This window comes from Ctenopharyngodon idella, chromosome 1 (assembly GCF_019924925.1).
Source record: "Ctenopharyngodon idella isolate HZGC_01 chromosome 1, HZGC01, whole genome shotgun sequence".
NCBI classification, from domain to species: domain Eukaryota; kingdom Metazoa; phylum Chordata; class Actinopteri; order Cypriniformes; family Xenocyprididae; genus Ctenopharyngodon; species Ctenopharyngodon idella.
The window spans coordinates 24,405,005-24,428,359 of record NC_067220.1 but is presented as its reverse complement, the minus strand read 5'-3'; the positions used below and the strand labels follow the sequence as shown (position 1 = coordinate 24,428,359).

At 42.9% G+C, this 23,355-nt stretch overlaps 1 protein-coding gene across 8 annotated transcripts in view; it reads right to left on the bottom strand.

Moving 5' to 3' along the window:
• Positions 1-23,355, bottom strand: part of LOC127514118 (male-specific lethal 3 homolog) — a 180,342-nt gene that overhangs the window by 60,560 nt on the left and 96,427 nt on the right. For 7 of the 8 annotated variants that reach the window (XR_007930569.1, XM_051896583.1, XM_051896572.1 and 4 more), the window contains one exon: positions 4,285-4,397. The exons of the other annotated variant lie outside the window; for it this stretch is intronic. Coding sequence is in view for 6 of the 7 variants with exons in the window: in XM_051896583.1 (XP_051752543.1) it covers positions 4,285-4,397 (113 nt within the window). In the remaining variant the exon portion in view is untranslated. The remainder of the gene's footprint in view (positions 1-4,284; positions 4,398-23,355) is intronic. 8 annotated transcript variants of the gene reach the window in all.

Sequence of the window (23,355 nt, the reverse complement as noted above, 5' to 3'; positions counted from 1 at the left end):
GTACTGAGCTCACATAGTGTAGGGCAGGAATCCGAACTAACAGTACTAAAGCATAAACAACCCTGAGAAACAGGGGTTAGTGCTATTCATCCTACCCTATTATCAACACAGGGTGGGTCCTTCTCACCAAAACAGAAACATCTGTACTGAACCCTAAGTAACAGGAGCTTTTAAGAAAAAAGCTACAACCATTTCACTCAAGCTTGAACATAGTTCAAGGGCTCAGGGGAAAAGACTGAAGTCAGAGTACCAGCTAAATAGCTATAGCTGTGGGCCTGTAAGGACACACATAAGCATAGAATGAAGAAACTAAGAAACAGCAAGAAACAGCAGACTCTCAAATTAGAGAGGAGGCAACTCTGAAAATATAAGTCTGTAAGTCAAGAGCTCAGAGGAGCAATGCTCAAACCCAAGCAAAACAATGCCAGGCGGCCCGAAAGCTGACGCTTAGCATTAGATCTATCTGAAGTAAAGAGTGCTAATCTCTAATACAACTCTAGCTTAAACCAGAGGAAAAAGCTACTCTACCATATGGTGGCTATCAAGTCTTTTATTTAAAAAAAAAAAAAAATCTAGCCAACCTAATGGGAACTTCAGGGCCCTATTTTTTTTCTCTACCCAGAAAAAACTATACAGAGACTAAAGTCACATATATTTTATTATAAATATAGACCAAGCTCACCTGCAGCTCAGAGGACGAAGATTTTCCGCCATGGAAAAGATGGAATCTACTGGTCCTTTCAAGCCTGAAAGTGCCCTTTTACTATCGAGCCAGAAGGCTTTACTATCTCATCATGAGCCCAGCCCTCAGCCTGACTGTAAGAAGTGCCTGGGTATACAAAGCATTAATCAGGAGGCGGAAGAAGAAAAGGAGAGGGTAGATGCATTTAACCTCAGAGAGGAAATCGATCACCATCTATAATCGATTACCTTCCCTTAGATCCTTCTTCTTCCTGGAGTCCCGCCTTCTCTGGGACCTGCTCCTAGGAGGAGGAGGTGCCTGAAAGGCAACACTGGACTTCTGGCCCTGTCTTTGATCCTCAAATCGGGACGGGCCAGGACCACCTGTCTGTCTGGGCCCAGATTCGGATCTGAGCGGTATGCACTATCTTAAATGCTGCCGAGCGCGCCTTCGCTTCTCTGAACTTTCCCACCACTGCCTTGATGGAGGTGCTAAATAGTTCAGAGGGCGAAACTGGAGCATCTTTCTCCCCGATATTCAGCCACAGATGCCTCTCCGTGGCCACCATTGCTGCCATCGACCTTCCCACCGATGCAGCAGTCTGTTTGGTGGCCCGGAGAGCCAGATCTGTGGTGCAGCGCAGCTCTTTTACCACCTCAGGGGACAGACTCTGCCCCTGATCCAAATCTTTCAGCAAATCAGCCTGGTAAGCCTGTAACACTGCCATCGTGTGTAAGGCAGCACCAGCCTGACCCGTTGCCGCGTATGTCCTGCCATTCAAGCGAGATGTCATCTTAAGGGGCTTTGAAGGCAGGAACAGAGCTTTTAGTGTCGGTGCCTACCCTGTGACGAGATAGTTCGCAAACGTCTTGTCTCAACATGGAGATCTGGAAGGAATGGAAGGCTCACGGGGGCTGCAGGGTTATGATCAGAAATGAACCTAACACGCTCCAATGGCAGCTGCAGCCTGCCAGAAGCACGCTCCATAACCTCCAGCAGCTCCGCATACGTGGGGCAGGGTGGTTTAGAAGATTTAGAAGGCTTGCCTACTTCCTCTTCATCTGCCATCTCCTGCTCTCTAGGGCTAGGAGCCAGAAGAGCACTCGCTGCTGGATCTGATGATGTTAATGACAGCACATCATCCTCCAGCAGCTCACCCTTGTCAGCCTCTGAGGGTCACGAGATTTACACCTCTCTGAAAGTCCTCAGCCAGCTCCATCTGAGAACCCCATGATTTCAGTCGCCACTCTGCCTCAGCGCGAGCGGGACCAGAACCACCAGGCACTGATGCCGGCCCCTCTTCCCTCAAGAAGAGGGCCAAACGAGAGCGGAGCGTCCTGATAGGTAGATGCTCACAATTTGCACAGACAGCACCCTCAAGCACTGTCCGTGCATGCTCTTCCCCCAGACAGAAAACGCACAGATTGTGTGTGTCATCAGGTGTCAAAAACCTGGGACACGGATCCACACACTTTCTGAAACGTTTGTTAGATTTATTCTCTTACCGTATTTGATGAATCACAATCAAACAAAACAGTCCCTGAAGACGAAAAGATACTGACTGCTTCTCTAGGCGCTCCTTATATACTTCCGGGTCGCGCCAGTTATGACGTCATAGGCTGTCGCCGGCCAATAGGATTGGCGTTACTTGATAATTGTTTCAGACACCAGTTCACGAGGAGGCGTTCCCCAAAGCGTGTCAAACGCAGTGTTGAGTTCCCTTTGGAAAGGGAACAATAAACTTTTTTTAACCCTGTAAAGCCTGACATATTAATTAATAATCAAAATTTTTTTTCTTTTTTTTTTTTTAATTAAACAGTTTATTGAATGAATGAATTAATGAATGATGCATTTATATAGCGCTTTCATATGTACTACTGTACACCCAAAGCGCTTTACAATCGTATCAGGGGTCTCTCCTCATCCACCACCAGTGTGCAGCATCCACTTGGATGATGCGACAGCAGCCACAGTACAACGACGCCAGTGCGCTCACCACACACCAGCTGTAGATGGAGAGGAGAGAGAGTGACGAGCCCCTGTTTGAACCTTTAGACAAAATACAAAAAGCATGCATTTTTAGTGTCATTTGATACATCAGGCATTTATGGCTCATATAGAAGGAGAATATGGAATTGGAAATATTGTGTTCAATAAAACGAAATGCATTTAAATTATAATTAACATGACAATGTGTACAATAGTAACGAATCGCTCAAAATTCCTGTTTATTTTTACATATCCGTCAGTCTGAGGCGTTGCCATAACGTGTTGCTATGGGTTGTCTGCGTTTTGATTGGCTGGCTGATTTTTCACAGTCTGTACAAAACCTAGGCTCTCGTATATGGTGAATGCCTATATGGCTCGATGGAAGAAAAAAATAAACCAAACAATTTTTTAAACTTTTTTTCATCAATAATCAAAGCTAGTCTGTCAATTTAATTAAAAATCTATATATTACTAATATTACATTTTAAAATATTACATAATTCATCAATGCCCGTTTGTCATGTAGACTATAATACACCAACCCATTGTGATATGGCACAAGAAGTTCAAATTTCATTGGACAATGTAAAGTAGAGCGGTCATTTTCCATTCTTCTAATTCATTAATCAGTTAAAAAATTACATGGACAGACGAGCTTGCATTTGTGGAGCAATTTCTGCGGTTTGTCTCATTTTATAAATCAAATTGCATCGCTGACAAAATGGATGTTAACTGACTACAATGCACTGCACAAAACCATGCAGCACCAAAAGTCGCATTAATGTTAAGTAAGTAGTGTTCTATTCATTTACTGTATTTATGCATATTGATACACCATTTACTATTTGATGAAACTATCATAGTTAATGAAGCCCAAGTGCCACCTACAGTCCCATTATTTGAAGTGTAGGCTGGCGAAATGGTGAAAGAACTTTATTATATTACCATTTTTGATAATTATGCAGCATTATGAAACAAATTCTCTTAAGCTCATCCTGCATTTATTTGATCAGAAACAGCAACACTGTGAAATATTATTACAATTTAAAATAATGGTTTTCTATTTTAATATACTTTATAATTTATTCCTATAATTTATGCTGTTCTTTTTCATCAAAGAATCCTGGAAAAAAAGTATCACAGATTATAAAAAATATTGATAAAATAACTGTTTCCAACATTGATATAAAATCAGCCAATTAGAATGATTTCTGAAGGATCAGGTGACACTGAAGACTGGAGTAATGATGCTAAAGATTCAGTTTTGCTTCACAGAAATAAATTAAAATAGAAGTATATTAAAATAGAAAACCATTATTTTAACTGTAATAATATTTCACAATATTACATTTTTTTCTGTATTTTTGAGAGACTTGCAAAAACATAAAATAGTAATGTATCCAAACTTTTGACACACATACATATGTTATATATATATATATATATATATATATATATATATATATATATATATTTGTTATAAACCCATTTATTATATTATATTATATTATATATGGGTTTGTTATCGGATTTTAAGTCTGTCTAATCAAGTCTTTTTACTATTGACAGTAAAGCAAGACTTGAGGGTTCTTGCACCTGGTTTTAGGACTCACCTCATTTAGTTCGTAGTTCCTCTGGGTTTCCAGCCCTGAGAAAAGCCCTCCAGTGTAATCCTTGCTCGGTGTCAAGGGCAAAGGAGATGAGGAGCCACTGTGAACAGGAGTTTCTGGATAAGTAGTAGAGAAACATATGCAATTTCAAGATTAAAAAAATATATATATATGCATTGCAATAATGGGCACTGAAGACCTAAATCCATTCAGTTTATCTGGCATTCAGTCAGTGCTGCAAATTGGTACTGGCATGCTGTTTGAGAAGCGTCTTTCTTTGTGCACATTTCTGGTGTATGCGCAAAGAGATCCGCTTCACAGAGTGCACCAGTAATTAATTAAGTTCTCTTTGACTCTTATCACACTTGAGCTGACTAAAACACATAAAATTGTCAAAATGCCCATTTTTGGTGAGTATCCTCATAAACACAGTCTGATTGAAAGCCATGCCATGAAGGCTGATTATAGGATAGGCCTACATGCAGACCAGAGGCATCAATTCACTAAAAATCAAGGTGTGGCAAGTTCATCAAAGACATCAAATTCAATTACGTGTAGAACGACAGAACAGAGAAAGACAAAACAGCAGTTAAATATTAACCAACAGCATCAGCCAGCATCAAGGAAACTTGGGCTGGCACAAGCTGTTTTAAGGGTCAGGAAGGGAACATACTGACCTCACCACGGTCATTCCATGTCAACTCAACCAGAGGACCCTGGCTTAAATTTTTGATTTTGTTAATATTTTCTCTGTAGAAAGACAAACATAAATAGTGATGATAGCCAAAATATTAAATGTCACACATGCATATTTACGGAGTAATCCACTATTTTGTAGAGGGGGTCAAAATGTCAATTTTCACCTAAGATTTGGAGCCAAATTAGAGGGGTGTAAAAATGACTTCAGAAAGATGGCAGCCTCATTATTTTATTTTTACACAGAGATTGGTAGGTCTATTACAAAAATATGTTGACTAGCAATTGACTAGTTAGCAATCTTTGTTTAATTATATGCCAACAGTGACAGTTGAAATATGACAAAAAGCACTTCTTGTGTATTTTGCCTCAAGTTTGCATGTCTGTAACTCAAGTAGTATTAAAAATTTCTTAATATCCTTTCAGATTCTGTTTCTTAACAGACTTTCCTTTGTTATCTTCATTTTAAAGGCCCTCAATGTTTCGGTCCCAGAGATATGTACGTGTTAATTTGGCTCCATGAGTAAACTGGTCAATTGTACATATTTTCAGTAGTGAAAAACCAAATGTGAGTCACTTTGCATACAGCTGATACTTTTTTCTTTTAAAGAATAATATCTAAAAAAACAATTAATGTTAAAACTAAAAATGTATCTCATTTGTTTTCTATTACATCGAACATATCTGAGTGCCATAAATATTATTTTTCTGAAGTTGTTATGCCTGTAACTCAAAAAGTATTCAAGATATCTTAATATACTTCTAGATTCTCATTGTTAATAAACTTTTCTGTTGCAATCTTCATTTTTAAGGCCCTATATAGTTCCTATAGATAGTGGGACCCCAATGTGACTCCATGTCACATTGTTGAATTCTGCCCATTTTCAATGGTAAAGAACAAAATGTAGGTAACTTTTTAAACAACTGATAGTTATTGTGTTTAAAGAAGAATGTCTGAAGAACAAATAAAACAATTGAATACAACACACCTCTCTGAGTACCAAAAAACAAACATTTTCCCAAATTTCATATTCTTTAAATCTAGAAATGTTAAAGATATCTTAATGTCATTTTAGATTCTTGTTCTTATGAAACTTTTCTTTTGGAATCTTAATTTTTAAGGCCCTATATGGTTCAACGTGGTAACATGTAGTTATGATACTGCATATTTTAACTCCTGGTAGCTTCAGAAGCTGTTAAAATGAACCAAATTCCATCTTCCAAATATTCTTAAAATCAATTCAAATATATATTCTTATAAATACACATTTAAGGGCAAGTTAATGTGCCTCAACTTAACCATTTTCAGTGGAGTTATGTTTTATGCAATTCTTTTGATAGAGAGAAACAAGATACATTTCTAGTTAAAACATTATTTATTCTTCAAACGTTTCTCGTTAAATGCAAAAAGTATCAGCTGTGTGCAAAGTGAACCACATTTGGTTTTCGATCACTGAAAATGGGAAAAATTCAATTTGAACATGCATGGAGCTGCTTTGAGATCCTCATATCTATAGGACTGAACTATATATGGCCTTGAAAATGAAGATTTCAAAAGGAAAGTTTATTAAGAATGAGAATCTAGATGGATATTAAGATTTAAAGGGGACCTATTAAAGGGGACCTCTTTAAAGGGGACCTATTATGCCCCCTTTTACAAGATGTAAAATAAGTCTCTGATGTCCCCAGAGTGTGTATGTGAAGTTTTAGCTCAAAATACCATACAGATAATTTTTTATAGGTTGTTGAAATTGCCACGTTCAGGGTATGAGCCAAAACGCGCTGTTTTTGTGTTTGTCCCTTTAAATACAAATGAGCTGGTGCTCTTGCCCCCCTTTTCAGATGAGGGCGGAGCTTCTAGAGCTTGTGCTCCGGCATGACAGCAATAACAAAACATGATACTCTCACGCTATGAAAATGTTGGAAACTGCAAGTAGTGGTGTTCAGCTGTATATGTATGAACCGGAATCAGACAGTGAAAGAGAGACTGTAGAACAGGGATGTCCAACCCTGCCCCTGGAGAGCTACCATCCTGCAGACTTCAGTTCCAACCCTGCTCCAACACACCTGTCTGTAATTATCAAGCAACACTGAACACCTTGATTAGCTGGTTCAGGTGTGCTTAATTGGGGTTAGAGCTGAAATCTGCAGAATGGTAGCTCTCCAGGGGTAGGGTTGGACACCCCTGCTGTAGAAGAAGTGACAACACATAGAATGCAACAGGAAGTTTCTGAATGGTTAGTTGATGTTTTTATGTAGTTAATATGCAGATAACTAAGTAATCGATTAACATGTTCTGGCATGATAATCAATAACTCGCTGTAGATGTTCGTGTGGGAACTGTTGTAAGATGCCTAAATGATCGACTTCACATTGCTTTCATATGCAATTTTTAACTACCACATTCCTATTAACGATCATTCTGGCAGCACGTGAAGGCAGCATCAATGAAAACAGACAGACAATGGTAGCTTTAGCAACATTAGCCTTACAGAGTGCCAAGAAGCTCTTTCAGAAAGGCAATTTGGAAAATGCGTGATACTTACTTCTTCTGGAGGTGTAGCTGGATCCATCCTTCCGGAGCAACTTTTGTGCAAAACCTGCTTTATACTGACCCTCATTCACAATGACCCTCAATCCAGTGTAAAATGATTTGCGCAGACATAAACGAATTTCGGTAGAGTTAAGGGAGCATTTTCTTTTAAAACAAAATTAATCAACCTCATCTTCAGCAGCTCAGATTTTGGGAGTAAATGGAGAGAGCTATGTGGATTAATACATCCAGCTACAGAACACCTAAAACGCTTGGGAGACATTCTCGTCAGTGCAGCAATGGCGGACTGTGTACAACTCGCTGTGAACTCGCTCAGGGCGGTTCTTATGTTAAAACGTCAGTGTGTCAAATTCGTGGGTGGGGCCTGTGACTAATGTGACGTCACATTAGCACCATGGCTGAAAACAGGTCGTTGGGAGAAACTTCAGTGCTTATGATTTATGGGGATTAAAAAAAAAAGGAGTGGGTGGATTTTTTTTATTACTATAGGGTGGTTGTGTACACACAATGCCAACACACATTTATGTCCAAACACCATGCAAAAGTGAATTTTACATAATAGTTCCCCTTTAATACTTTTTGAGTTACAGGCATGCAGGCATGGAAAAGGAATATTTATGGCACTCAGAAAGCTATGTTCTATGCAATTGAGTTGATAGATAAAACAGGAGATACATTTCTAGTTTCAACATTATTTGCTCTTCAGATATTCCTCTTTAAAAGAAAAAAAAGTATCAGCTGTATATAAAAGTGACCCACATTTTGTTTTGTAACACTGAAAACATGTACAATTTACCAATTTACTCATGGAGCCACATTAAGATCTCCATATCTCTGGGATTGAACCATCGAGGGCCTTTAAAATGAAGATACCAAAAGATACCAAATCTATAAGGATATTAAGACATCTTTAATACTTCTTCCCCCAGTTTCACAGACCAGGCTTTAGCTAGTCCTAGACTAAAATGCATGTTTGAGCTGTTTTAACTGAAAATAACTTGCCCTGACATATCTTAAAATATGTCAGTGCCATTGTTTTGTCTCAAAATGCACCCAGTAATGGTTTTTCTAAGGCATGTTCATAAAAGCTACTTAGATTCCCTAAATGAACTAAGGCCTAATACTGGCTTAGACTAAGCCCTGTCTGTGAAACCGGGCCCTTGAGTTACAGGCATGCAAACTTGAGGCAAAAAACACAAGAAGTGCTTTTTGCCATTTTTGAACTGTCACTTTTGGCATAATGAAACAAAGATTGCTAAAGTCAACAGATAATTGTGGAAAAAATAAATAAATAAATAAATAAATAAATAATGATGCTGCCATCATTTTTACACACCTGTAAATTGGCTCCAAATCTCAAGTGAAAATTTGAGCTGGGGAAGTTTCAGAAATTTGGTTGATTTGACACGACCCACCAGGAATTATAGTCTGGAGTTGGAAGGAACACTTCTCAACCCTGAGGACATGCCCATACAAGAAGAGACAGTGTTGGAGGACTCCCAAGAGTCATCTCCCATTTCCCTGGTGGATGTCACTGAGGTAGGTTAAGGCTATGTTCGATTGAACTGTAAATGATTTGACTATCCTGACTCGCAAGTGTATCACAACTGTTTGGATTTGACACGTGTCCCCCGTGGCGCTCTTTTGTTTTACAGTATATCTGCATTGGTTTCTATGGCAATGACATTACGTTGGTTGCCCAAATAAAAAAATAATACAAGACAGCGTGTAGCTGCGGCACTGGGCTATGAAGTCTTATGAGGAAGTGGCGTAAACGTAGGAGGCTGGCATCTCCGCCAGTCACAAAATTCAAAGAGGTGTGTAGAATAGCCAGATTAGCAGTATATTGTAATCTTCTGTTTGACCTGCACTTGTTTCTGCAACAATTTTCAACACGTTTCCTACAACAATGTCTGACATGTTTACGTTTTGCAGATGATGATGTCCTGAAGGCACTGTTGGGCTGTGATGTTCAGCACTTACTAGAGCAGTTTGCAACAGAGTGTAAAGGGGTGGGGATAAGGGTTAGCACCTCCAATTCTGAGGGCATGGTCTTCATCCCTCCTGGGGTGGTGCTGCTCTTCTCTCTAGTAATATGGCACATAGTCTTAGAGTTGGTATTAGACTAACTGGAGCCCAGGTCAGGAAGCAGACAGACTTGCTAAACCGACCATCTGCTAGCCGCCTCACATTAGAGAAGTCCAAAAAATCCCAACACAGAGAGACTCTTTCACCTAGATATCATAATATAGAGACTGTTTCAGTTCCCCAAACTAGTAAATACAAAAAACTCCTGAACTCATTTAAGAGTAATTTGATGTGCAACAAATGAAAAAAAAAAAAAAAAAAAAAAAAAAAAAAAAACATAATAAATAATAATAATAAACTTTATTTTCTATAAGCACCTTTAAATGTAGCATCTCAAAGCTCTTCACAAGAATAAGATCAAATAAAACATACAATTATACAAACAATGCACTACTGAAAGTGAAATACAGAAAAATACCAAATAAAAACATACTATCAAAAAGTTCAACAAGTAAACATGACAATTACAAAACAGGTAAAAGCTACCCTAAAAAAAATAAGCTTTATGGGAAGATTTAAAAACACTAAGTGATTCTGCTTGCCTAATCTCAGCAGGCAGAGAATTCCAAAGTTTTGGAGCAATTGAAGAAAAAGCCCTATTACACAGATTTTAAACGAGTAAGTGGAACAATTAAGAGGCCAGCTTCCGAGAAGCAGAGATCACGTGCTGGTGTGTAGGGGGTTAAAAGCTCAGAGAGATAATCCATGCAAATCCTTATAAGTAAGCATGAGAATTTTAAAATCAATATGGAATCTGACAGGGAGCCAGTGTAAAGACTGCAAGACAGGAGTGATGTGATCCCTTGTCCTGTTTCCAGACAGGATTTGAGTGGCTGAATTTTGAACCAACTGTAATTTATTGAGGGTAGCTTTTGAAACCCTGGCCAGCAAAGCATTGCAATAATCAATGCGAGAATGATATATGATATAAACTCCATACATTAAACAAAATATTTATTATTCATCAGCAGTAGATCAAAACAATTTCTTGGCATAAATGTGGGCTACTTGGCGCAGTGGTGGTGTTTAATTATTAAATTTTTAATTATTTAAGCCTTTTAAAGTTTAGAGATAGTTCACACTAAAATGAAAGTCATCTTTTACTCATCCTGGTGTTGTTCCAATGTCCTATGTCCTTCTTTCTTTTTCGGACCACTAAAAGAGAAACTATACCTTTAATGAGTTATTTATTAATATGGAATATTATTATTATTATTATTTTTAATGAAATGTGTAGTGTCTGTTCAAAATTGGATCTGCCCGTCAAGTTAGAATCTTCAGAATGCTTTTAGCCTCCTGAACTGTGCATGTAAATCACGAATCGGCTCCGGCAAGTCCGGGACCAATTGCCCCATTGGCACCTTTGTTACCCCAGTAAAGAAAAACAGAACACATTCTCACCAGCTCCAGAGACTTCAAAGAGTCACCCTGGTGGGACTAAAGGACATATGGTCACAGACACTGGCCACAACCCCAATACACACACACATACAGACACTCACAAACACGCATGGAGATTGTGAATGTACCAATATGTACCCGTCGCTGTATTTAAAGGTGCATGTATTTATCCCTAGTATATAAGCTTAGCTATGACTGTAGTTGTATTAGTTTTCTTCTAAACGATAAAACTCAAGTATAAACTGTATCTCACCTTTTATGTCTTTGCCATCTGACAAGTTTGGTCTCATTGTAAAGCTTTCGTTATGCTCTAATTGAAAATGTATGTCACATGACTGTAAAATGCATTCTTCTATTTTTAATGGTACTTTGAAGAAAATGTACTCAGATCGGACACTTCATAAACCATGCAAATTAGGTCATAAATGGAGACAAAGAAAGAGTTTGCCTGCCAAAATCGCACCCTCATCATTGGCTGATGTATCCCAGGAGGCGTTCTGGCCTGTTGTCCTTAAAACACAAGGACACGCGTCTCTCAATTGTCTCTCGATTGTCTCTCGCCATTCAACACCCGTCTCTCCCGGACGTCTCGGCGACCGCGCTTCCATCACGCGCCCCCTCTCTTCGGGACGACCATCTTTTGGCAACAAGTTTCTTTGTCAAACCCTCTTCATCCGTCGCCCTAAGTCTTCACTCTTCATCGCCTAGGAGACGGACTCTTTTCCTTTCTTTTCCGGTTATCTTACTCTTTAAGTTAAGTTAAAGTTAAGTTAGTTTAAGTTAAGTTAAACCCTTGTTTGAAAATCCCGCCGAAGAACACCTTCTCGGAAAAGGACCAATCGCTTCAGCCGCACGCACCGAAACTCCTGCAGAAACACGAAACGACCACAGCACCTGAACCTATGCAAGTATAGAACCATTCTTTCCAAAGCGTTTTAAGCTCGATGTGTAAGCTGAGTTTCCTTGCTGGCTCTCAAAGGTTTTAACTGTTCGTAAGTTGCCATTCCTTTGATCACCTCTGTTTTCTTGACTTTACTTTCGCTTTCTATATATGTGTATTGTTTGTGTATGTTTAGTAGTATAGTATCTGTATCCGTAGTTTCATATATTAAATACATTATATTCATGCTCGATTGTTTTTTTTTGCTCATGCAACAAACCCAGGTCACTTTAACGTTTCGATCCAGTATCCTTGCTTTACGCATTGATGCTAGAATAGGAAGTCTTTCTCGTGGCCAGAGAAAAACCTTCCTTTTATAATCGGTTATGAGGAGCTAACGGTTTGCTGGACAAACTAATAGTTTCTCTAAATTATTATCAAACCAGAACTAATCATATATGTGATTGATTATAATTCGTTGTAATTAATTCACAATATATGTATAATTCCCTCTCGGGTCGGTATATGTATTATAATTAATCATAAAGCTTTATGATTTATTATATTCATATATTTCACCCATAAATTAATTAAATACCTGTACAGATTCGCTACAAATGATAGGCCTTTTCCCTAAGAAACTAAAATTGTGGTGGTGGTAAATGTCTAAATGAGTAAGTAATTGAGTCATTCATTCATTTGATTCTTTCAAACGGCTGATTCATTCAGGAATGAAGTATCTAGCTGTGTCCCAATTCAGGGGCTGTGTCCTCCGGAGGTCACATTTGAGGGTTGCATATGTCATCGAGTCGGTCTCATTTAAGCAAAGTAACTGTTACTGTAACAGTAATTTCTTACTGTAACTGTAAGAAATTATTTTACACCTCACGAGAAATAACAGACAATTTTATTATGGTTACTTTTCTAAAATGAGACCGACTTGATGATGTATGCAGCCTTCAAATGCGACCTCCAGAGGATGCAGCCCCTGAATTTTGACACAGCTAATGGCTCACTTTATGAATTGACCATTGAATCACCAGTTCACCCGATTCGTTAAAAACGCGAATTCATTCAGAAACACCACTGTGTTGCTCGGAGATGCACAATTGTTAAAGAGGTGTGTGAACTGCCTCGCTGCTCGCTGCTCAGATTGGTTTGCGTCTGTAACTCCGTATAGCTTTGTTTTGAATCTCTTACTTTTATTCATTGTTGCTTTTTTTTTTTTTTATTACCTTATATGTAATATTGCCTACCACACTAATCTGACGTCGCTAGCTTGTAATCTTGTAATCGCTGTTACAACGCATTTGCATCGCTAGCTTGTTAACTTTTTAACAGTCTCTCGCGCGCTCCTTTTTCAACACGTTCTTCAAACAGCTGTGGTAAGTCGGATCAGTCTACAAACACGGTGAGTCATGTCATCCTCTCCCAGCATTGCTACCTGTTCCATTTGCCACGTTTACCATAGCTCTCTCTGTCAGCGACGAGGGATTTACATGTCATAAATGTAGGGAAATAGTCAGGCTGACAGAGAGAATCTCAGAATTAGAGACACGCATCCAAACTTTAATCGAGGATAGTAAGAATGCAAGGGCTTCAGATACTGTTTTGGATGCGACTAGCTTAGTGAACTCCGTACATTGTTCGGTTCCGGCTGTAGAGCCCGCGCAGCAGGGCACTTGGGTAACGGTGAGGCGGCCTAGCCGCGGAAAACACCACTCTTCCATTCCAATAAGAACATCAAACAGGTTCTCCCCACTCAGTGATACACCCACTGAGAATCCTGTTGAAAGTGCCCTAGTTATTGGCGATTCTATTACACGGAACGTGAAAATAGAGACACCAGCCACCATAGTCACATGTTTGCCGGGAGCCAGAGCACCTGACATCAAAGCAAATTTAAAAGTGCTGGCTAATGCTAATCGTAAATACTCTAAGATTATTATTCACGTCGGCACTAATGATGTTCGACTTCGCCAGTCGGAGATCACTAAAATTAACATTAAAGAGGTGTGTGAACTCGCAAGTACAATGTCAGGAGAAGTAATTTGCTCTGGCCCCCTTCCTGTTCGTCGGAGTGATGAGATAGTTAGCAGATTATCATCACTCAATGGCTGGCTGTCTAAGTGGTGTCTACAAAATAATATAGGTTTCATAGACAATTGGAAAAGTTTTTGGGGCAGACCTGACCTGTTGAAAAGAGATGATATTCATCCCTCCCGGGATGGTGCTGCTCTTCTCTCTCGTAATATGGCACATAGTCTTAGAACTGAAACATGACAAACTGGGGCCCAGGTCAGAAAGCAGACAGACTGGCTAAACCGACCGTCTGCTAGCTGCCTCACGTTACAGAAGTAAACGAAAGAAAATTTTTTAAAGAAAAATCAGATAACTCCCAACACATAGAAACTCTTACACCTAGATATTTTCAAATAGAGACTGTGTCTGTACCCCGAATTAGTAAAAACAAAAAACTTCCAAACCCATTTAATGGTAAAAATTTAATTGATGTTCAACAAATAAAAAATAGAGATAATAATGCTAAACAAATGATAAAACTCGGGTTGTTAAATATTAGATCCCTTTCTTCAAAATCACTTATTGTTAATGATATTATCAAAGATAATAATCTAGATGTGCTGTGTTTGACAGAATCTTGGCTAAAACCGGACGATTACATTACTTTAAATGAGTCTAGTCCTCAAGGTTATGATTATCGACACAATGCCCGTCAGAAAGGCAAAGGGGGAGGTGTTGCTGTAATCTATAGTAATATTTACAGTATTAGTCAGAAGTCTTTCAAATATAATTCCTTCGAAACTATGGTACTTTACGTAACATTATGTAAGTTGACATTTGTGCTGGCTACTGTATACAGGCCACCAGGACACAATACAGACTTTATCAAAGAATTTGCTGACTTTCTATCAGAGTTAGTACTAGCTGCAGATAAAGTCCTTGTTGTTGGTGATTTTAATATTCATGTAGATAATAAAAAAGACGCATTAGGATTGGCATTTGCAGATATTCTAAACTCTATTGGTGTTAGACAACATGTGTCAGGACCCACTCATTGTCGTAATCATACTTTAGATCTAATATTGTCACATGGAATCGATATTGATGCTGTTGAAATTCTGCAGCAGAGTGACGACATCTCAGATCATTATCTAGTCTCGTGTATACTACATTTAGTCAAGGCGGCTAAACTGCCTCCATGCCATAAATATGGTAGAACCATCACTTCTACCACTAAAGATTGCTTTATAAATAATCTTCCTGATCATTTTCATCGCCTTAGCATACCAGACAGCTTAGAAGACCTCGATGTTTCAACAGAAACTATTGCCTCTGTCTTTTCCAGCACATTAGACTCAGTTGCTCCTTTGCGTTTAAAAAAGATTAAGGAAATTAATCCAATGCCATGGTACAATGAGCACACTCGGGCCCTAAAGTTAGCAGCCAGAAAAATGGAGCGCAGCTGGAAGAAATCAAAACTAGAAGTATTTCGTATTTCGTGGAGAGAGAGAATGATTGAGTACAGAAAGGCCTTAAAATCTGCTAGATCTGCCTATTTTTCTAAACTCTTAGAAGAAAATAAACACAACCCTAGGTATTTATTTGATACAGTGGCTAAATTAACAAGAAATAAAGCTTCAACTTCTGATGTTTCCAAAGAGCACAGCAGTAATGACTTTATGAACTTCTTTACTTGCAAGATTGATAATATTAGAGAAAAAATAATAACCATGCAACCGTCTACTACAGTATCGTGTCAGATAATGCATTGTAGTGTCCCTGAGGAAAAATTCAATTCATTTACTGCTTTAGGAGAGGAAGAATTGTCTAAACTTGTTAAATCATCAAAATCAACAACATGTATGTTAGACCCTATACCGACTAAGCTATTGAAAGAAATGCTTCCAGAGGTCATAGATCCTCTTCTCAATATCGTCAATTCATCTTTATCATTAGGATACGTACCAAAAACTTTTAAGCTGGCTATTATTAAACCTCTTATTAAAAAAAACACAACTTGATCCTAGAGAATTAGTCAATTACAGGCCGATCTCAAATCTCACTTTTCTGTCAAAAATACTAGAAAAGGCAGTATCATCACAACTATATTCCTTTTTAGAAAGAAATGGTATCTGTGAGGATTTCCAGTCAGGATTTAGACCGTACCATAGTACTGAGACTGCTCTCATTAGAGTTACTAATGATTTGCTCTTATCATCAGATCGTGGTTGTATCTCTCTATTAGTGTTACTGGATCTTAGTGCAGCATTTGACACTATTGATCACAATATTCTTTTAAATAGACTCGAAAATTATGTTGGCATTAGTGGGATTGCATTGTCATGATTCAAATCATACTTATCTGACCGTTATCAGTTTGTAGTAGTAAACGAAGACATGTCATATCGATCACAAGTTCAATATGGAGTACCACAAGGCTCAGTACTAGGACCGTTGCTGTTCACTCTGTACATGCTACCCTTGGGAGATATCATTAGGAAGCATGGCGTTAGTTTTCACTGTTACGCTGATGATACTCAGCTCTATATTTCTTCGCGCCCTGACGAAACTTACCAATTCACAAAATTAACGGAATGCATAGCTGATATAAAAAAATTGGATGACCAGTAATTTCCTACTACTAAATTCAGAAAAAACAGAGATTCTAATTTTTGGACCAAAAACTTCTTCACGTAATAACCTAGAATATTGTCTAACACTTGATGGCTGCTCTGTTAAGTCTTCGTCGTCAGTTAGGAACCTGGGTGTGCTCTTTGATACCAATCTTTCATTTGAAGGCCATGTTACTAGCATCTGTAAAACCGCATTCTTCCATCTTAAAAATATATCTAAACTACGACATATGCTCTCAATGAAAAATGCAGAACAGTTAGTTCATGCGTTCATGACCTCAAGGCTAGATTACTGTAATGCTCTACTGGGTGGTTGTACTGCTCGCCTGATAAATAAACTACAGCTCGTACAAAATGCAGCAGCTAGAGTTCTTACTAGAACCAGGAAGTATGACCATATTAGCCCAGTTCTGTCAACGCTGCATTGGCTTCGTGTTAAACATCGTATAGATTTTAAAATCTTGCTAATTACTTACAAAGCACTAAATGGTTTAGCTCCCCAGTACCTGAGTGAGCTCCTAATTCATTATAGTCCTTCACGTCTATTGCGATCTCAGAATTCAGGCCAGCTGATAATACCTAGAATATCAAAATCAACTGCAGGTGGTAGATCCTTCTCCTATTTGGCACCTAAACTCTGGAACAATCTTCCTAGCATTGTTCGGGAAGCAGACACACTCTGTCAGTTTAAATCTAGACTAAAAACGCATCTCTTTAACCTGGCATACACATAACACATTACCAATTTATATTTTCAAATCCGTTAAAGGATTATTAGGCTGCATAAATTAGGTCAGCCGGAACCGGGAACACTTCCTATAACACCCGTTGTACTCATTACATCAGAAGAAGAATGGCATCTACGCTAATATTAGTCTTTCTGTTTATCCCGAGGTTCACCGTAGTCAACCGGATCCGGGCCGTATCCAGGTGAGACCAAGGACCTGCGCCTTGACACGACCACAACGCAGCCCTGACGTATCAGCAGAGATTGAGTCAACTAGATCATCCACTGTGAGGGCCTCATCGACACAACAGCCACGACACAGTTCCTCAACAACCGTCCATATCGGCGTGATCCTCAATACGATCCTCAATTGGATGGAACTGAAATAAATACTTTTAATGTTGTGATCCTATTGGACTTATGATAGCAACCTGAATTGTAACAAAGCACTGTTGGCCAGAGGAGAACTGGCACCTCGACTAAGCCTGGTTTCTCCCACGGTTTTTTTCTCCATTTTAACACCAATTTGCCACTTGTCTGCCACCTAATGTCACCTGATGGAGTTTGGGTTCCTTGCCGCTGTCGCCTCTGGCTTGCTTAGTTGGGGAAACTTGACTTGACATTTGATATTCAACAGTGCTTTGATCTGCCTGCATTGACACTATTCTTTAAGAGCTGCTGTGCAGCCAAACAATGTACCAGTTATCAATGTAAAGCTGCTTTGACACAATCTACATTGTAAAAAGCGCTATATAAATAAAGGTGACTTGACTTGAATTGTTCTGCTATGGCTTAATAGGTAACCAAAACAGACAATCTTGTGAAATATAGCTAAAATATAACACAATATTACCTTCTTATTTATTGAAAAGTTGTATAAAATCGCAGGGTTTTTCCTGGGTCAAAAATGGTCTTCGGTGGTGGCTGACAGACATGGTCATCGACACAAAGAGTAAAGAATACCTTACCCACACGATCTGTGAGCCCAATACTGACAAAGTACCCGCCACTCTCACTGTAATCCTTTCTTGCCTTCTTTGCAAAAAATCTGTGATTTCATTGCTTTGTAAGAGAAGATGCTTCTTTGCTAGACCTGAAAATTATAGTGTCGTGGCACGGCATAAAACGCAGTACTCATTCCCGTATCTCAGGGAACCGAGGTTACGTACGTAACCGAGTACGTTCCCTTTCGATACTTTCACTCATACTGCGTATGGGGAAGGAATACAATCACGCCGTGCCACGGCAGGGAACGACAAGAACATATCTTGGGCGCCTAGGGGCCCAGTGGATACGTGAGGGGCCGGGGCCGTCGAACCCTTTCGTGTTACGCTGGAACAGGGAAGAATACCCTGACAGAGGTATGACGACGGAGCTCGCCACGAGGCCGTCGTGTCACACAGAGAGGACCCGAGCATGCAAGGTCGGGATATCCAAGTTGTAGAACCTGACAAAAGTGGACGGCGAGGACCAGCTGGCCGCCTCACAGATGTCTTTGAGTGAAACGCCACTAGACCATGCCCAAGAAGAGGCCATACCTCTAGTAGAATGTGCTCTTACTCTTATGGGACAATCCAGGCCCATAGAGGAGTAGCATAGAGCGATTGCGTCGACTATCCAACGCGAGAGGCGTTGCTTTGAGACCAGGGACCGCTTGGTGCGGCTGCCAAAGCAGACGAAGAGCTGGTCGGACTGCCTAAACGGCTTAGACCGCTCAACATAAACTCTTAACGACCTGACAGGGCAGAGCAATTCCACCTCTCGCTCCTCCGAAGGAGGTAGCGCCGAGAGGGAAATGATCTGTGCTCTGAACGGAGTCGAGAGCACTTTAGGGACGTAGCCATGCCTGGGTTTTAGAACGACTTTAGAGTCGTTGGGCCCAATTTCAGGGCATGCAGGGCTTACCGAGAGGACCTGCAGGTCGCCAACGCGTTTGACAGATGCTAGTGCCAGTAGCAGAGCGGTTTTAAGCGTTAAGGGCCGGAGGTCAGCTGACCGCAGCGGTTCAAAGGGAGGACCCTTGAGGACTGCAAGGACCGTGGAAAGGTCCCATGTGGGAACGGTGAGTGGTCTAGGGGGATTCAGCCGCCTAGCACCTCTCAAGAAACGCACAATAAGGCTGTTTCTACCCACTGACTGGCCAGCGATGGGAGCGTGGAACGCTCCGATGGCTGCTACGTAAACCTTGAGCGTGGAGGGGGTGAGACCTCTGTCCAGCCGCTCTTGGAGGAAAGACAGTATCTGAGATACGTCACTCTCCACAGGGTCAATGTTGCGTGCTGAGCACCAGTCAATGAAGACTGACCACTTCTGTGCGTAGAGGCGCCTGGTAGACGGAGCTCTAGCCTGAGAGATGGTGTGTAGAATGTTCCCGGGGAGGCTTATTGGCTCCCATCGAGGGACCAGAGGTGCAGAGCCCACAGTTCCTTTCACCTGAGAGAGGAGGTCCCGTCTCAGGGGAATTGGCCATGGGGCTTCCGTGGAGAGCCTGAACAGCTCTGAAGACCAGATTTGGGTTCTCCAGAGTGGGGCCACCAGGAGGACTCTGTGTCTGTCTTCCCTGATTCGTCTGATGACGTAAGGTATCATCGCGATCGGGGGAAAGGCATAAAGGAGGAGCCTGGGCCAGTCGTGGGCCAGTGCATCCATCTCCTTTGAGAAGAAAGTTGGGCAGTGAGAGTTGTCTTCTTAGGTGAAGAGGTCGACCTCTGCCTTCCCGAAGATCTCCCTTATCTTTAGTACCGTCTGGGGATGGAGCATCCATTCGTCTGAGGGGACGTTGCTCCGAGATAGCATATCTGCTCCCAGGTTCGATTTTCCAGGTATGTGCGTCGCTCTTAGCGACCGCAGCCTGGGTGCTGCCCATTCGAGGAGGCGCTTTGTCAGGGCGCAAAGGCGACTGGACGACAGGCCTCCCTGGCGATTTATATAAGACACCACCGTCATGCTGTCCAACTGGACTAGGACGTGGTGCCCTTCCAGGAACTCTTGGAACGAGACGAGGGCTCGTTCCACTGCCAGCATCTCGAGGCAGCTGATGTGCAGATGGCTCTGCTCGTGAGACCACGAGCCGAAGGCCGGCCTGCCCTCGAATACAGCACCCCAACCTGTGTTGGAGGCGTCCGTCGAGAGCACCTTCCTTCTGGACACCGCCTGTAGGGGAACACCACGTTCGAACCAACTGGGGTTCATCCAAGGTTTCAGGGCCGTGATGCAGGCCTGATTGACCTTGACCAAAAAGCGGCCATGCCGCCAAGCGTGAGGTGGAACCCTGAGTTTCAGCCAGTATTGCAGAGGCCGCATCCGGAGGAGGCCGAGCTGCAGTATCGGGGAGGCGGAAGCCATCAGCCCTAACATCCTCTGGAAAAACCTCAGAGGGTAACGGGCTTTGTTCCTGGCAGATGCCATGAGCTTCTGAATCGTCAGACCGCGCTCTGGTGAGACTACAGCCCTCATTTGAACTGAGTCGAAAACTGCGCCCAGAAACGTGATACGTTGGCTGGGGAGCAGCGAGCTCTTGGCAAAGTTGACCCTGAGTCCCAGGCACTGGAGGTGGCTGAGGAGCACGGATCTGTAGTGTTCTAGCTCGGTACGAGACTGGGCCAGTATGAGCCAGTCGTCGAGATAGTTCAGAACTCGGATTCCCATCTGTCTCAGAGGGAGAAGCGCCGAGTCCATGCACTTCGTAAAAGTGCGGGGAGCTAGGGACAACCCGAAGGGAAGGACCGTGAAAGCGAATCTCAAGAATCGCCTGTGACGAGGGGCTATCTGGATATGAAAGTAGGGATCTTTCAGATCCACCGAGAAGAACCAGTCCTCGGGACGTATTTGTGCGAGGATCTGCTTCAACGTTAACATTCTGAACTTCCGTCTCATGAGGGAGCGGTTTAGAAGTCTGAGACCGCCATCTTTCTTGGGGACAATGAAGTAACGGCTGTAGAAGCCCGACTCGATCTCTGCAGGGGGAACGATCTCTATGGCTCCCTTCTTTAGCAGAGACATCACTTCTGCATGGAGGACATGCGCGTCGTCCGGTTTGACCGAAGTGGGAACCACGCCGCTGAAGCGCGGGGGACTTCGGGCGAACTGCAGTGAGTAGCCGTGAGTTATGGTCCCCATGACCCACTTTGACACACTGGGGATGGCTTGCCAGGCCTCGGCCCGTGTGGCAAGGGGCTGGATAGCGTCTGGTGACAGACCGCTGTGCGGGGGTCTTTGCACTGACGTTAAAGGAAGAGGAAGTTTGCTCTCTTTTTGACAATTTAAAAATTAGAACAGAGAACGGCGTTTTGCATGGGCGCAACCACTGTGGGCCCAGGGCGCATAACCCATTGGTCCCCAACACCCGGTGCTAAACGAGGTGGCGGGGGAACTGTGCGAGAGAGCTTTTGGGGTGGTCCGGCCGTGGCGAGACTTTGCCCCATCCTCTTTCTTCCCTTCTGATCAGGAAGACGCCGGAGGCGTCGGGTCCAGCACTATCCTGGGCCGGGGACCCTGGCGTCTCGGAAGCGTGGAGCGTTTAGCAGGACGGGCCCACTGTCGCTGCTCCTTAGGTGGCGCTGCTTGTGGTGCGGAAGGGGCAGGCTTGCTCTGGTGCTGGGACGGCGCAGGCTTGGGCCGACTTGCAGCAGACGAAGAGCTGGAGCGCTTGGGCAAGAAATGTTGCATAGCTTGGGACGATTTCTGCACGGCGGTGAAGCGCTCGGTGAATCCTTCCACAGCTGGCCCAAAGAGACCTGAAGGCGAGACTGGGGCGTCCAGGAAGGCCATCTTGTCCGCTTCTTTGATCTCTGTTAGGTTGAGCCAGAGATGGCGCTCCAACACAACTAGGTTGGCCATGGATCTCCCGATGGCTTGAGCCGTGGCTTTCGTAGCGCGCAGGGCCAGGTCGGTGGCGCTGCGTAGGTCGCGGAAAGCTGGCGCGTCAATTCCAGACTCGTCCAGAGAATGGAGGAGTTTGGCCTGGAAGACCTGGAGAATGGCCATAGTGTGAAGCGCTGATGCAGCTTGCCCAGCTGAGGAGTACGCTCGGCCGGCGATGACAGAGGTCGTACGGCAGGGCTTGGAAGGGAGGGCCCTCTTGCTTTTCCAGCCCACAGCCGCGGGAGGACAGAGGTGAGCGGCCACGGCTTCGTCCAGCGGTGGCATCTGTTTGTAACCCTTCTCACATGAGCCGTCAACCGAGGTGAGAGGCGCAGGTGAAGAAGTTCGCAGGCGGGTGGAGTAAGGAGCGCGCCATGACTTCGTGAGCTCTACGTGGACAGATACCACTCGTCCAGCCTGCTTCGAGTCGGCTCCTCAGGTGTGGCCCATTCCAAGTCGAGCTCCTCGACGGCCTTTGAGAGGATGCGGATTAACTCGGAGTCCGTCCCAGGCCTGGGAACAATGGGCTCCAGTGATGGCAGGGGGGCGGGCTCTTCGTCGCCGACCCATTCCTCCGTTTCAGATGCTGCGAGCGACATGGAGTCGTCGAGCGGCTTGTCCTCTGAACCGCTTCAGCCGAGGGATGCTGCTCCGGGCATGAGAAGAGGACGGGGGACGGCTCTCTCCTAGGAGAGGGAGAGGTAGGCGGGTGCTGGGTCGGCGTAAGCTCTCCCAAATCCGGGCGCTGAGCCCCTCTACCTCGCTGTCTTTTCCTGGCCGGCTCGCGGGACGAAGAAGAAGACGGGAAGGCGCGGGGGGCGGGACCGCTTTCATTGAAGAAAGCGATCCGCAAGCGCAGAGAGGCGAGACTCATACACTCGCAGTGCGGGCATGAAGTCTCGGTGAGCGCAGCTTCTACGTGGGACTTGCCTAGACATCCGACGTACTCACCGTGGCCGTCATCATCCTGCAGAGGGGCTCTGCAGGTGCCACAAGTGTGGCGCGGCATTATAACAACGCCGCCACCATGAAAATGGCGCTTGTGTGGGCTCTTTTAGAGCGGTATAAACCGCTGGAAATGCTCTTTTAGAGCGGTGAGAAATCGCTGAAATTTGCGCTTTGAGAAAGCTCGCCGGATGGCGGCAGGAGACTCGCTGAGAGCGAATCCGGAAGCTCGCGGCGGGCGGATCGAGAGCGGCGCTCGAGGCGG